This window comes from Schistocerca piceifrons, chromosome 2 (assembly GCF_021461385.2).
Source record: "Schistocerca piceifrons isolate TAMUIC-IGC-003096 chromosome 2, iqSchPice1.1, whole genome shotgun sequence".
Taxonomy (NCBI): Eukaryota; Metazoa; Arthropoda; class Insecta; order Orthoptera; family Acrididae; genus Schistocerca; species Schistocerca piceifrons.
In genome coordinates this window covers 446900286-446915231 of record NC_060139.1, presented here as the reverse complement: position 1 = coordinate 446915231, position 14946 = coordinate 446900286, and the positions used below count along the sequence as shown (strand labels likewise).

Sequence of the window (14946 nt, the reverse complement as noted above, 5' to 3'; positions counted from 1 at the left end):
CTTTACAGAAAGGAAAGCATGTCATGTAAAGCTGTAGCAACATTAGAGAGAAAAAAAATTCCAAGACTGAAGGATTGAAGAAATGTGTACTGTCGTGCTTGTCTCTTGTCTTTACTGGTTTTATGTATCCTATATTTAATTTTATGTCACACAAAACAGAAGTTATTAGCTAATCGACAATAAAGAGTGCAAATTTTCGGAAGAGTTCTTGTTCTCTCGGTTACAAAAATTCCCATTCAGTATTAATTGCAAGTTTTTCTTAAGAGATGTCAAACTAGCCGACTGGGAGCAGGAGAGGCACTACAGGTCAGTTTAAATGCCACTGTCCTGAACATAGTTTGATGGCATCCATCACAAAATATTACACGTTTGAATTCCACAGAGAGAAATACAGTGACGTGTGATAGATGAAAGCTGTGTGAAGAGGAGTGGCACACTTAAGACCAAATAACATGTCTTACATTTCCTCAAACATGTATGTTTTATGTATGAGACTCTTCAGAAAGATGTGTGCTACAAAATGAACATCTTTTTGAAAATTTGGTTTTTTAATTTTTTTGCATTCTACGTATATTGGTGGGGAGGCTTGCGTGCCTCAATGACACAGGTAGCCACAACGGAGGGGTATCTGTTGAGAGGCCAGACAAACGTGTGGTTCCTGAAGAGGGGCAGCAGCCTTTTCAGTAGTTGCAGGGGCAACAGTCTGGATGGTTGACTGATCTCGCCCTGTAACACTAACCAAAACGGCCTTGCTGTTGTGGTACTGCGAATGGCTGAAAGCAAGGGGAAACTACAGCCGTAATTTTTCCCGAGGGTATGCAGCTTTACTGTATGATGAAATGATGATGGCGTCCTCTTGCGTAAAATATTCCGGAGGTAAAATAGTCCCCATTTGGATCTCCAGGCGGGGACTAATCAAGAGGACGTCGTTATCAAGAGAAAGAAAACTGGCGTTCTACGGATCAGAGCGTGGAATGTCAGATACCTTAATCGGGCAGGTAGGTTAGAAAATTTAAAAAGGGAAATGGATAGGTTAAAGTTAAATATAGTGGGAATTAGTGAAGTTCGGTGGCAGGAGGAACAAGACTTTTGGTCAGGAGAATACAGGGTTATAAATCCAAAATCAGATAGGGGTAATGCAGGAGTAGGTTTAATAATGAATAAAAAATAGGAGTGTGGGTAAGCTACTACAAACAGCATAGTGAACGCATTATTGTGGCCAAGATAGATACGAAGTCCACACCTACTACAGTAGTGCAAGTTTATATGCCAACTAGCTCTGCAGATGATGAAGAAATTGATGAAATGTATGATGAGATAAAAGAAATTATTCAGGTAGTGAAGGGAGATGAAAATTTAATAGTCATGGGTGACTGGAATTCGGCAGTAGGAAAAGGAAGAGAAGGAAACGTAGTAGGTGAATATGGATTGGGGCTAAGAAATGAAAGAGGAAGCCGCCTGGTAGAATTTTGCACAGAGCATAACTTAATCATAGCTAACACTAAGTTCAAGAATCATGAAAGAAGGTTGCATACATGGAAGAACCCTGGAGATACTAAAACGTTTCAGATAGATTATATAATGGTAAGACAGAGATTTAGGAACCAGATTTTAAATTGTAAGACATTTCCAGGGGCATATGTGGACTCTGACCACAATCTATTGGTTATGAACTGTAGAATAAAACTGAAGAAACTGCAAAAAGGTGGTAATTTAAGGAGATGGAACCTGGATAAACTGACTAAACCAGAGGTTGTACAGAGCTTCAGGGAGAGCATAAGGGAACAATTGACAGGAATGGGGGAAAGAAATACAGTAGAAGAAGAATGGGTAGCTTTGAGGGATGAAGTAGTGAAGGCAGCAGAGGATCAAGTAGGTAAAAAGACGAGGGCTAGTAGAAATCCTTGGGTAACAGAACACATACTGAATTTAATTGATGACAGGAGTAAATACAAAAATGCAGTTAGTGAAGCAGGAAAAAAGGAATACAAACATCTCAAAAATGAGATCGATAGGAGATAGGAAGTGCAAAATGGCTAAGCAGGGATGGCTAGAGGACAAATGTAAGGGTGTAGAGGCTTATCTTACGAGGAGTAAGATAGATACTGCCTACAGGAAAATTAAAAAGACCTTTGGAGAAAAAAGAACCACTTGTATGAATATCAAGAGCTCAGATGGAAACCCAGTTCTAAGTAAAGAAGGGAAAGCAGAAAGGTGGAAGGAGTATATAGAGGGTCTATACATGGGCGATGTACTTGAGGACAATATTATGGAAATGGAAGAGGAGGTAGATGAAGATGAAATGGGAGATATGATACTGCGTGAAGAGTTTGACAGAGCACTGAAAGACCTGAGTCGAAACAAGGCCCCGGGAGTAGACAACATTCCATTAGAACTACTGACAGCCTTGGGAGAGCCAGTCCTGACAAAACTCTACCATCTGGTGAGCAAGATGTATGAGACAGGCGAAGTTCCCTCAGACTTCAAGCAGAATATAGTAATTCCAATCCCAAAGAAAGCAGGTGTTGACAGATGTGAAAATTACCGAACTATCAGTTTAATAAGTCACAGCTGCAAAATACTAATGCGAATTCTTTACAGACGAGTTGAGGCACATGAAAGGGAAGCAGTGGTTGGGAAGGGAGTGAGACAGGGTTGTAGCCTCTCCCCGATGCTGTTCAATCCGTATATTGAGCAAGCAGTAAAGGAAACAAAAGAAAAGTTCGGAGTAGGTATTAAAATCCATGGAGAAGAAATAAAAACTTTGAGGTTTGCCGATGACATTGTATTTCTGTCAGAGTCAGCAAAGGAATTGGAAGAGCAGTTGAATGGAATGGACAGTGTCTTGAAAGGAGGGTATAAGATGAACATCAACAAAAGCAAATCGAGGATAATGGAATGTAGTCGAATTAAATCGGGTGATGCTGAGGGAATTAGATTAGGAAATGAGACACTTAAAGTAGTAAAGGAGTTTTGCTATTTGGGGAGCAAAATAACTTATGGTGGTCGAAGTAGAGAGGATATAAAATATAGACTGGCAATGGCAAGGAAATCGTTTCTGAAGAAGAGAAATTTGTTAACATCGAGTATTGATTTAAGTGTCTGGAAGTCGTTTCTGAAGGTATTTGTATGGAGTGTAGCCATGTATGGAAGTGAAAACATGGACAATAAATAGTTTGGACAGGAAGAGAATAGCAGCTTTCGAAATGTGGTGCTACAGAAGACTGCTGAAGATTAGATGGGTAGATCACATAACTAATGAGGAGGTATTGAGTAGAATTGGGGAGAAGAGGAGTTTGTGGCACAACTTGACTAGAAGAAGGCATCGGTTGGTAGGACATGTTCTGAGGCATCAAGGGATCACCAATTTGGTACTGGAGGGCAGCATGGAGGGTAAAAATCATAGAGGGAGACCAAGAGATGAATACACTAAGCAGATTCAGAAGGATGTAGGCTGCAGTAGGTACTGGGAGATGCAGAAGCTTGCACAGGATACAAGAGTAGCATGGAGAGCTGCATCAAACCAGTCTCAGGACTGAAGACCACAACAACAACAACGTCAAATGCTTTGGGGCGAAATGGTGGCGGAGGGGTGTCTATCTAGAATTGCTCAAATTCGGAAATATCATAGATCCAAGGCTGGTGCACAGAGCAGTCTGAGTTTTAGTAGGGAGGTGGGTAGCCTCCGCCGGATCCCATGTTTACGTTTAGTGATTTTTCATTTTCCTTTTTGTTTATTGCTCTCACATCAGATGAAAACAAAACTGATGTCTGTGGCCAGGAGCTATCAAGTGAATTAAAATACATTCACATAATTAGGGAAGGCTAAAATATGTTGTTAGTTTCAGATTTTATTTTATTTCCGCCTTTCTGACAGTCAGTCATTAATTGCCTTGCAGAACAATGAAGGTATTTTTGTCGGTTTGCTAAAGAAATTTGGCTTTTATTATTCTTTCTACTGAAGCAATCAATTTATTTGAAATTTTAATTCCACACTATTGGCTACTTTCAACTGTTCACTGCGTTTAAAGTGCATGTTTTCATCTTCTAGCAGGTATGGCATTATGCCATAATAAAGATCCATACATGAGATAATACAGTACTGGTACTCCAAGAAAATTTGTCGGAATCTGGACACACAAATGTGCACTTTACACCGAATTATGCATTTTAGTATGGTTCACAAAATTTTGATGCTCTTTGACTATCCTCCAATGTCTTGTTTCTTTGATGACATAATGTAAGGTCTTTTAATGTTTTACACGTACGAACATACGGACTTCCTGTGTCATCATAGCTGCACAAGTGCGGAGACATCTGTTACCTAGCTCTCTCTGGCAAGTGCTGAAACGAATCTATTTCTAACATTTTGCGGGAAAATATTGCGAATGGTTGTTTGAAAAGTGTTACCTTCAAAGTAAATTTCCTCTTACGCAAGAGGAACTATTGCAAAAATTTATGATGAATTTCTTAAGTCACAGAGGGTGTGACTCTCATTTAAAAATCAACTCTTTTGGGGAAGACCATTTAGAATAATTTTGAACCCAGAAGATCAGACATTTATGATGTTGCTAGAAAATTTTACTGGCACATTTGTGTGATGTATCTTACAGTGTAACACACACAAAGATCAACATTATTTGTGAAAGTTTAGCTTCTCTTGCAGCTTATTAGTCTTAGAGACCAATATTATATGTGAAAGTTTTTTTTTTTCTTGTAGCAACACTATGTATATTAATTTAAACCATTAACTTTTCCTGTTTTTGTGTTCACACTGCTTAACAGTGATGTTGCTATTGGCTGACTACATCACGTGTTCTATGCTCTGAATATCTGCTGTCATTGGCTGGCAAGATCACGTGACATGAGCTATGACTGGCTTACAAAAGCACATCGCAGTCTCGATTTCAATGTCTCGGAAAGTAACATGCGGTGTTTGGTGGAATTTGAATTTATACTTTTGTAATACGAAAATAGGCAGTGTAGATGTTGCTGCACATTGTAGATCGTTTGAAAACATATTTTTTTCCCTGAGTTTCGTTTTCTAAAGTGCTGGGAAATTCTACGCAGATGCATAAAACCATAACCATTCAAAGGATTGATAAGTTTTACAGTTCTGAGGAAAAGTATACTGTCACTTAACACAGAAAAGGTGTATTTTCACCCAGGAGAAAGTGCATTTTTAACCAGGAAATCCAGGAATTTTTTTCCTTGTCCGCATGTACACCCTGAATTAAGAAGGAAAAGTATTGTTTGCCATGTAAGCATGTTTCCAATTATCAGGGAACGTCAGCAGCATTGAAAGTATTGAGGAATGAAATAATCAGAAACCTACCCCCTCATGTTTGAATTTTTATGGTTAGTCAAAAAAATATGTAGTAGTTCATCACATAAGCTTGCCTACATTTCTTTGACTCATTTCCACCTGTTGTTATAATTTTTGAGGGCATGGCAACAGAAAATAATAACCTATGTATTTTACATGTACAGGTATGATTTTAAAGTGTCTTAGTATCAAGCCATTTCTTCCTTCATTTTTTCTGACTCACTGTTGCAAATATCATGTGTGTTTGCTTGCGCTGCATCCTCGTTAAAAATACATTGTCTCTTGTATAAGCAGCTCTTCAGGTTGTTTTCATCTATTAGTCTGGCTATTCTCAAGATTCAGTTTATATTTAATGTTCCTTTGTTATTCAGTAATAGTGTTTGTGTGTTTTGTAGGATTCTAAGGCCCTCTGATTGCTCAGTTGCACTTTGACACTTCTCTTCCATATTAAAGTGCCCAGCTTTCTTGACAGTGTGATCATGAGGACTGGAACTTCCAAATCTGGTAGTTGTTTAAACCAAATCCAGAAGCATTCATTTCTACCCTATGAAATTTAGACCACTATCTTAAGAAAGTTCCTTAATTCATGCCGCTCTTCTGGAATACGGATTACTTTTGCAGCTTTCTAAATGAAGTATAGATGCTGCTGGATGACAATAGTTGCTCCACCTTATCTATCCTCTTCTACTTTCAGAACTGTATCCCATTTTGAGTGCAACCCCAGGGCCACCACTACCACTACCACTACCACTACCACTACCTCTACCTCTACCTCTACCTCCTTGCTGCAACTGTCTTTGTCGTATCTTGTCAAGATAATTACTGAAATAAAATAATAAGTAAACAATATCTATACTCACATTCCATTATTTTCCCCAGTTCAAAACTGAATTATGTATTCTGATACCAAAATCATTAACAAGGTGCCTAGAAATATAAGAGAGAAATTGAGGAATCCCCAGATATTTAAACAAATGTCCGCCTTAGAGATGGGCCAACTTGTTCATCTTTGGGAATTAATTCAATGGTGATCGTTCCTTTTGGGAACCGTTCATTTTTACACATTCATTTTGTATCTAATTCAGCAAGCTACGTGTATTTTAGATCAATTTCCAGAAAAAATATCAAGTATGCACAAAGTATTACTTCTACATGTTAAGTTCATTGACCCTACCAGGAATGGGTGGACCACATCACACAAGTAATCCATCATGCCGCTGACTTATCTATCTAATAGTCTACAGGTCATCTTAGGAGGCAACCTCTACCTTGGTGGTCTGAGGAGTGCTTTTTAATGATCCAGGATAGGCATGCAGCTCTTTGACGATTTAAATACCACCCAACTCCAGACAGCCTCACAGCCAAGGCTTGAAGCATAATTAAGGAGAGTAGGAAAGGTCGTGGAAAACGTTCCTAGACTCTGTCAACCATTCCACTTGTTCTACATACGTATGGGAAACCATCTGGAGGATTTCCAGTAAACACAGGCGTTTACCATTAGCAGCAGTCTCCAAACGATGCTCAGAGACATTGCTGAGATGCTGGCAGAGCATTTTGCAAAGCTACTACCCATTCCAACCAGTATCTGGCGTTCCATCACTACTATGCATTTGTAGCAAGGGGCAAGTTAGACTTTGGAGCCAACAGTTATCTGGGCTCTACAACTCCCTTTTCTCCATGTGGAAGCTGGAATTGGTCCTGTCTGAGATGTGTAACACTGCACCCAGTCATGATCAAATCAAGTACTGCATGCTTCGACATTTGCCACCAGCATCAAAGAAAATCCTCGTCAACTCTTTTAATCTTAAATGGCACACAGGCAACTTCCTCAACTTGTGGAGGGAGGCAATTCTGATATCTCTCCTCAAACCATGAAAGTTACATGAATATCACCTTAATGAACTGTGTAGGAAAGACCTTGGAGCGAATTGTTATCCGTCATCTGGTTGTTACAGATCAGACAACTCCTTAGCCACCTTCAGTGTGGATTCCAGAGATTTAGGTCAACTGTCAACAACCTGACCCTGCTAGAGGCAACTATTCAGCAGGCTTTCCTCTGTAAACATCACTGTATCAGCATATTCTTCAATATCAGTAAGGCATACGATACTACTTGGAGACATAGTATTCTCATACAACTCCATCAATGGGGCTTTTGTGGCCACCTTCCAATCTTCATAAGGTCTTTCCTGTCTCAGCAGTTTTTTAGGACCCAAGCTGGTGACAGGCTGTCAGATTGTTTTGAGCAGGATAATGGTGTCCCTCAGGGCTGTGTTTTAATTGTTACTCGTTTGACATAGCCGTAAAGAGTATCACATCTACGGGAGGAGTCCTGTACAGTGCTTTTTATTTGTGGATGATTTTGTTGTTCTCTGTTCCTCCTCCAGTGTTGCAACAGCGACCTGTCGGTTGCAGCTTACAGTGTGGAGGTTTGAGGAGTGTACAGCAAATATGGGTTTTCAGTTTCCTGCACATAAGTGTGTGTGCACACATGCGCGTGGGCATGCATGCATTTTAATCAATCTCATCGTATTTTTAATCTGCCCGACTTGTATATGAGGACACCATCTTACAGTTTAGAGACTCATTGAGGTTTTGGGCCTCATTTTTTACTCCAGATTGTCGTGGCTGCCCTACCCGAGAGACCTGAAAGCCAGAACCCTCAAGGCACTTAACATCAAAAAGTGCCTTAGTCACAGGTCGCGGGGAGCGAGGCAGGGCACGTCTGCTCCAGTTTTATAGGGCTTTCATGCTATCGCAGCTGGACTATAGTTTCATGGTGTATGGATCTGTGAAGCCTTCATAATTGATCATTGATGCTGTCCACCATGAGGAGATTTGGCTGGCCCTGAGTGCTTATAAGACCAGTCCCATACCCAGTCTCTGTGCTGAGGCCAGGGAACTACTGCTCACCACCCGGCAGCAGCTCCTCATGGTGTGTCAGCCATGCAAGTTCTTTGCAGCCCCAACTTCGCCCGCATACCATACTGTTGCTCGTCCACCACTGGAACGTCTTTCTCCAACCGTCAATAAGCTACGATGCCGTTTGGAATCCGTGTGCAGTGTGTGCTGAAGTCATTTGGTGTGGAGGAAGTACAATCTCAACTCCAGGGTTTTAACCATCTGCTGCTGTGGTTACTGAAGAGGTCGTGGTTAATTTTAGATTTGGTGTAGTAAAGAAGAGATTATACACCTGCTTCTGTTTTTGATGTGATGTTTTCTGACATTTTGTTTGAGCACCACAACTATGTAGCAGTCTTTACAGATGAGTCCAAACAGGGGTCTTAGTTGGTTGCTCTTTTGATTTCCCATATCATGTCCTATAGGTCTGACTGCCTGAAGACATTACTGTGCTCAATTCAGAATTACATGTGACCTTGCGGGCACTGAAGAAGATTGACTTTCTTCTAGTGCTAAATGTCTTGTCTCTTCTTATTCTCTGAGTGCCTTTTGCTGTATACAGTGTTTGTAGACAGCTGATAAAGTAGTCTAGAATATCCAGGGTGCTCTCTTCAAGGTGCAATGACTAGATAAGGAGGTGTATTTTCCCTGGATGCAAGTGCACGCGAGTATCGCAGGGAATGAAAGGGTAGATCTAGAAGCCAAGGAGGCATGTTGTGATCCTTAGTTATTTCCGTGTGCCATCCCCGTGCATGCTATAGCCTTGCTCTTGAGATCTAAAGTCTTGCATCAGTGGGAGGATGCATGGCTGGAAGTGATGGACAATAAGCTCCATCTAGTAAATCCCACAGTGCAGCCGTGACGTACCTCTCCCAGCCATGTCAGCAGGTTGAGGTCCTCCTTACTCATCTTCACATAGGCCACAGCCCTCTAATGCAGGACTTCTTGCTCCGGCGAGAGGACCCTCCATTGTTTGGAGCTTTTCGCGTACAGATCACTGAGTGCCATATTTTATTGGACTATGTTTTATTTTCTGACCAGCAGGCCACGGCTTATTTTTCAATGAATCTGCCCTGTATTTTAAGTATAGTTTAAATGAATGTGATCCAAGTTTTAAAGGTTTGTGAATTTTCCAATATTTTTCCCAAGATTTTAGGGGAATGTTGACAGTGTGACTGGCTCACCCATGCTTTTTGTAAGTGGTCAGCCAGTCATATTGTCATGTAGAAGAAGGTGTAATTAGATGAATGACGAACACTAACTTCACTTAACGAAAGTTTATTCAGCACTTGCACATACAAGAGCGTGGAGCGAACTGCCTCTGGCCAGAACACATACAGTATATATACAGCTACAGAACATTTCAGCACAATGATTAATGATATTTGTGGATACTTCTAGAATGTACTTGAACCGAATATAGAAATTAAAATTGTACAGTCCAGGTGAGTTTTGAACTCACGACCCTCCATGCAACAGTTTAGCATCATAACCACTACACCACGGTGCTACTCAGCTTCTTCTGCGACAATATTTCCTTTGTCTTTCTTTTAGCTCCTCTGTCAATTTACTTGTGTTTTAATCTGCTGTATAGCACATTTTAGGGTTTCTTAGTTGTCTTAGTGCATAAGTTAACATTTTTGATCTTTTATCTACATTTGTTTTTTTTTTTAATTTGTGTAAGGGTGCTGGTGACCTCGCCATTGAGCGTGCGCTTGCGCGCATGCATGTATGCACACACACACACACACACACACACACACACACACACACACACATACATACATTCATTCATTGATTACTGTATGTAGACACAATGTTTACTTTTAGTTTCTTAGCTGAATGCATCCTTAGAAAACATCAAATTTTTGGCTAATGTGACAGACAGTGACAGGCTGAACAGAAGTATGGATTACAGAACGTGTTTACAACCTGGCACAGACCACTGATGTTGCTATTCACTTTCAAGGGAAGCTCATAGTCACAGCAAGTACGATGTCTTCATTTTCAGTTGATTTACAGGAAATAATATATATTTGCATTTGAATAATTAGCATGAAACAGCTGGAAGTGAACTGTCATATGTCAAAGCAACATTAATAGTTTCTTTTAAAATGTGTATTATGTAAATTAACCAGACATCAAGGTGCCATACTACCACTATTAGTCTGGCAAGTCAAGATTTCTTTGAGGAGGAGGGGGGGGGGGGCAGGGGAGGGGGGACGAACCATGATTTTCGACAAGGCAGCTGAGAAATTGCTTACTAATATCAGAAACTTTGTATCAGCAATGGGGGCAGCTACATAAAAATGCTGAGAGATCATCTGATCTTCTTAACTGAAAAGAAACAAGTTGTTTTCAAAACCTCGATGATATAGCACACGTCATTGCTTTGAATAGCCTTATAGTCGAAAAAGAATACCAATTTTTCATCAGTCATAAACAGAAAGAGCCCCCAAGGTTCATGCATGGAGTCAATCATCTGTTAGCTGTGAAGAGAACTGAGCTGGCACAGGTAGCCATTACCAGATGACAGTGAAATGAATAAGAAATTCAGCAATTGAATAAATTTGTACTAATGTACTTAAAATATAAATTTCACACTCGAAAGTGTTTGAAAACGAAAGAGAGATTCACTGCTAGTTCAGGGCTGATAATTTTATGCCTTTTTCGGTCATTGAACTTAATACGGAATAGGGTAGGAAAAAGTTGCCCATGAAACTCTCACTGAATGGCTTTTTAGTTAAATCATTCTTTTCCATCACAACTGCATAAAATATGACTATTTTTAGGCAGGCATGTGTTTTGATTGAAAACATTTTGGAAAAAGATCTCTTATATTTATGTTGCAGATTATATTGATAGTTTCTGAATGAACTGCAAATTCTTATCTCAAAGAACCATCTCATGGATGCATCTTGAAAGGTGGATGGAGAAAGCCATTTATGTATTGAAAAAGTTTGTTCCATAATGAAGTTACATTATGACCACAACGAGGTACTGCAATTTGTTCTGTTTGTAGTTTCCTTTCCAGTATATAGGTTGAAATATGATCCTGTGCAACTTTAGAAGCCAAACCACTGTATTGCAATTTCAGAATTCTTTCAAAACTTAGCAGGTTGTTGAGAGTGATACCCTGCGTATCCCCTTACAAAAACAGAAAAATAATTCCTGGTTCCTCTCACCTGTTCTGTTGCCTTAATCTTTTGGAAAATATATATATTGAATAAAAAATGACAATAGTCACTGCGCTGTATTGTGAAGCAGAACCAGTGGACCAAAATATATGATTCAAGTAGGAACCAGTCAAATTCCAGACGGATTCATCATAGTGGCATGCATATGAAAATGTCATGACAACTGAATTGCTGTTCATTCACTTCATTTGTAAGCAGTCCTAGTAAATGATAATATTATATGTTGATAACATTCAGTCACGCTGAGGGTATTTCACTGTTGCATGATGACTTACTTTTAGTTCTAACTGTTGTATGAGAGTAGAAAACCATTTATTATATGAAAATAGTATGGAGTTCCAGATATGTGTGTAAAAAGGATGTTGAAAGCTTTAGCTCAGCTTTCAAACACACATTCTTTTTTAACCAGACTGAGATACAGTTCCAACACTTAATTGATCTGTGTATTTCCTACTTGGCACTTCTGTACCGTGAGTAGTTTCCTTTTCTCATATGATTATACATATTCTAGTTAAGACATGTTGTTCTCGTATAATGTTGGCTGATGCTACTACTAGTTACCATATCGTTCATCTTCGGTAACTAGTTTTTTGAATGTAAGTGAAGAAAAAAGTTACCATCTGTAGGATTACAACAGTTGTGTAACCTAGGAAGAAGCAACTCATTTACAGAAACATTTGAGTCCCGATAAAGCATAAAACTAAAAATACAAGGGACAAGTCTTGAAACTGTTTCATCATGTTTTGAAATCAAATGTTTAAGTCCTTTTGAAAAGACTTACTCTCCCAAAAGTTCTGAGCACCCCAGCAACCATTCAGATAACTTGCTAAAGACTTCTCCTAAGGAGTTCTGTAGGTATGCTTCATCCACGGAGAGGGTTTCTAGAGACAGTTCAGCTGATGCGACAGAATGAAAAATACTAGGGGGCCACTCAGTAGCACCAGCAAGCTGAAACTAGTGTGAATTATAGTAGTCAAAGTCGCAACTCACCGTATTTCTTGGAAATGACAGCAGCAGCTCAGAAAGCCTTTAATTTTTCACGATAGTTGTGTTATGGCATTTACAAGTTAAAGTAGTTTGCTTTCTAAACAGTTAGCATAGTGCCAGCTTACAGAAAGAAAAATAGAGGGTGGAAGTGAAGTTAATATAACAATAACAGGTTTTGAGTCTTATATTTCTCTAAAAAAGCATAGAATTTTCATTATTTCATTCTTAAGAAAACAGCAGATAACCTTTGCCATTTGCAAAGTACTGGAAACCTTAGAATTTAGCAGTAATTCATTCTGCCAAAAATTCAACAAGATGGTAACCATATTTTGTAACTTTAAATTTATATTTTTTGTTACAGAAGTACGTTAATATTACCATTATTAGTGGTATAGCACAAATTTTTACACTGTACTATCTTGCCAATCTTTTTGTACCTTGTTTTGTTTGCAGCTGCCAAAGTCAAACCTCGGATGGCACCTTTGATGCAGAAGACAATGAAACTTGTGAAGAGCTTCAAAAGATGATGATTCTTGTATTTAGAGAATATTTCATGGATGGCTGGTCATTGTTATTTTCGTTTAGCATCTGTGAGTTTTATCGATGATTCTAATTGAGTTTTACAAAGAAAATATTCTAAATACGTTGAACCAGTGTGGAAGAGTAATGTGCTTCTGTGATGTGTTATACAAAGAAATTATGACCTCTTTCCTTTACATCTCCACTCTTTTGACAGCGGGATGCAATCTGATCCGGACTCCAATGATGTGCATATAATTTTAATCTTTTTAAATGTGAAATAATCAAAAGTAAATGACTTATGGAGGATGATATATATATATTAGATATATATTTATAGGAGGAAGAAGTATGTGACCTACTGTGTTTGTGAAGCATCTGGAAAAAGCTGTGTATTGTATAGCAGGACTATTTTTCAGTTGAGTAGGTGAACTGAACTCTTAAGAACAATGAATTTTGCATTTTTAGCAAGTTATTTAGTTCCTATAAAAAATAGATAGCCTGCACAATTGGTATCAAGTTGTGATGTGTTCTTATTGTTAAAATTTTATTATTTTAATTTATAAAGCACCCAGATGTATTCTGTTGCTAATGGATTTATCAGTTATCTCTTTTGCTGAAACAAAAGAGTCATTGGGTTTGTTGTTGATGACTTCTGTCAGTATCTTGCTTATGCTAAGCTATCTTTATTTGACCAATGAAATAAATATAACCATTATGTAATTTTAGTGTTGTTTAAAATAAAGATACTTTTGTGATGTGAGTACTCACAATCATCTCATGCATTGATGAAAGTCAGGAAATGAACAGAATGGACATCTAAAAATATTACCTTGTTTTCTTCTAATGCGTACTTGTTGGATAATTTATTTTTAATAGTCACTTCTAGGAGAGACTACCGTTGTGATTCCTATTGTGTTGATAAATGCAAAGAAAAAAATGTGTGAGAAAAATAAAAGCCTCAGCCAACTGTAATTTTTAATGGTAATATCCTGTGTGTGTACTCAAAAGAATGATGGCTTTCACTGGCCCCTTTAATATTGTCATATGTATACATTCTGAAATTTTCTAATGTTACAGTTGTTAACAAAAGTAAACAGAAAAAAGTAATTTTAATTGTTGGTTAATGTAATGACCAGGAGGATAAAAACTGAGGAGACATGGCATGTCAGAACTTATTCGTTTCTCAATCAATTCATATCTTCAGATCTCCATGACCATTGGATTGCTTATTGACTGGTAAACTAAGTAAGAATGGTCAATTGGAACACCACGTTTAAGGAAAAAACTCATTTTTCATATACCAGCTTGTATCCTGCTGTCCACTATCCTAATATATTTTAACATTGTTAATTGTAATAGTCACTCTAGCTGTTATAGACATTTTATTATAGTTGGAGTCTTAGTTTATGTAAAAAAAAAAGTGTACAGTAGCATTACATTTAAATTTCTGACGAAGACTGATTTCCAGTCCACTGTTCACTTTAAAGAATCATTCATGATGATAACATGTAATCAGGCAGTTGTTGCAAGTTTCAACAATACATCTGTTAGCTGTGTGGAAGGATCTTTATAGCGCTCTGTACAGTAATCAATCAGCTAACAATCAAGCTGAAACACCAACATTTGTGTGTAATAATTTTACATAATTTCAGATTTAATTTGTGTGAGAATCGGTGCCTTTTGGGAATATATTGGTGTCTGGTGGTTAGCCCTCTTCTGTGGTCTCACACACAAAAATGGAACTCGGTTCTTTTACTGAAGAAGATATTTTGTGCTCACAAAATGATTGAAAAAGATGCTTAGTGCACCTTTAAGTGCATTAAATTTACTCTAGATTTTTTTCATTGTCTTGTATAATTGCTTACCTCATAAAAGAATGGTTTCCAGGCTGTGAATACCAACCCAATAATTGAGTAGCATATCTGGTAATTTATTAATATTTTTTTTTACAACAGGTCAGAAGCAGTATTCAATACTGTAACTAATACTAACCACAAAACATGGCAGAACTAA

At 38.3% G+C, this 14946-nt stretch overlaps 1 protein-coding gene across 3 annotated transcripts in view; it reads left to right on the top strand.

The window, feature by feature from the left end:
* Positions 1-13711, top strand: part of LOC124776250 (transcription elongation factor B polypeptide 3) — a 162401-nt gene extending 148690 nt beyond the window's left edge. For all 3 annotated transcript variants that reach the window (XM_047251119.1, XM_047251118.1, XM_047251117.1), the window contains one exon: positions 12865-13711. In XM_047251119.1, the coding sequence (XP_047107075.1) occupies positions 12865-12938 (74 nt within the window). In that variant the 3' untranslated portion in view covers positions 12939-13711. The remainder of the gene's footprint in view (positions 1-12864) is intronic.
* The last annotated feature ends 1235 nt before the right edge of the window (positions 13712-14946 follow it).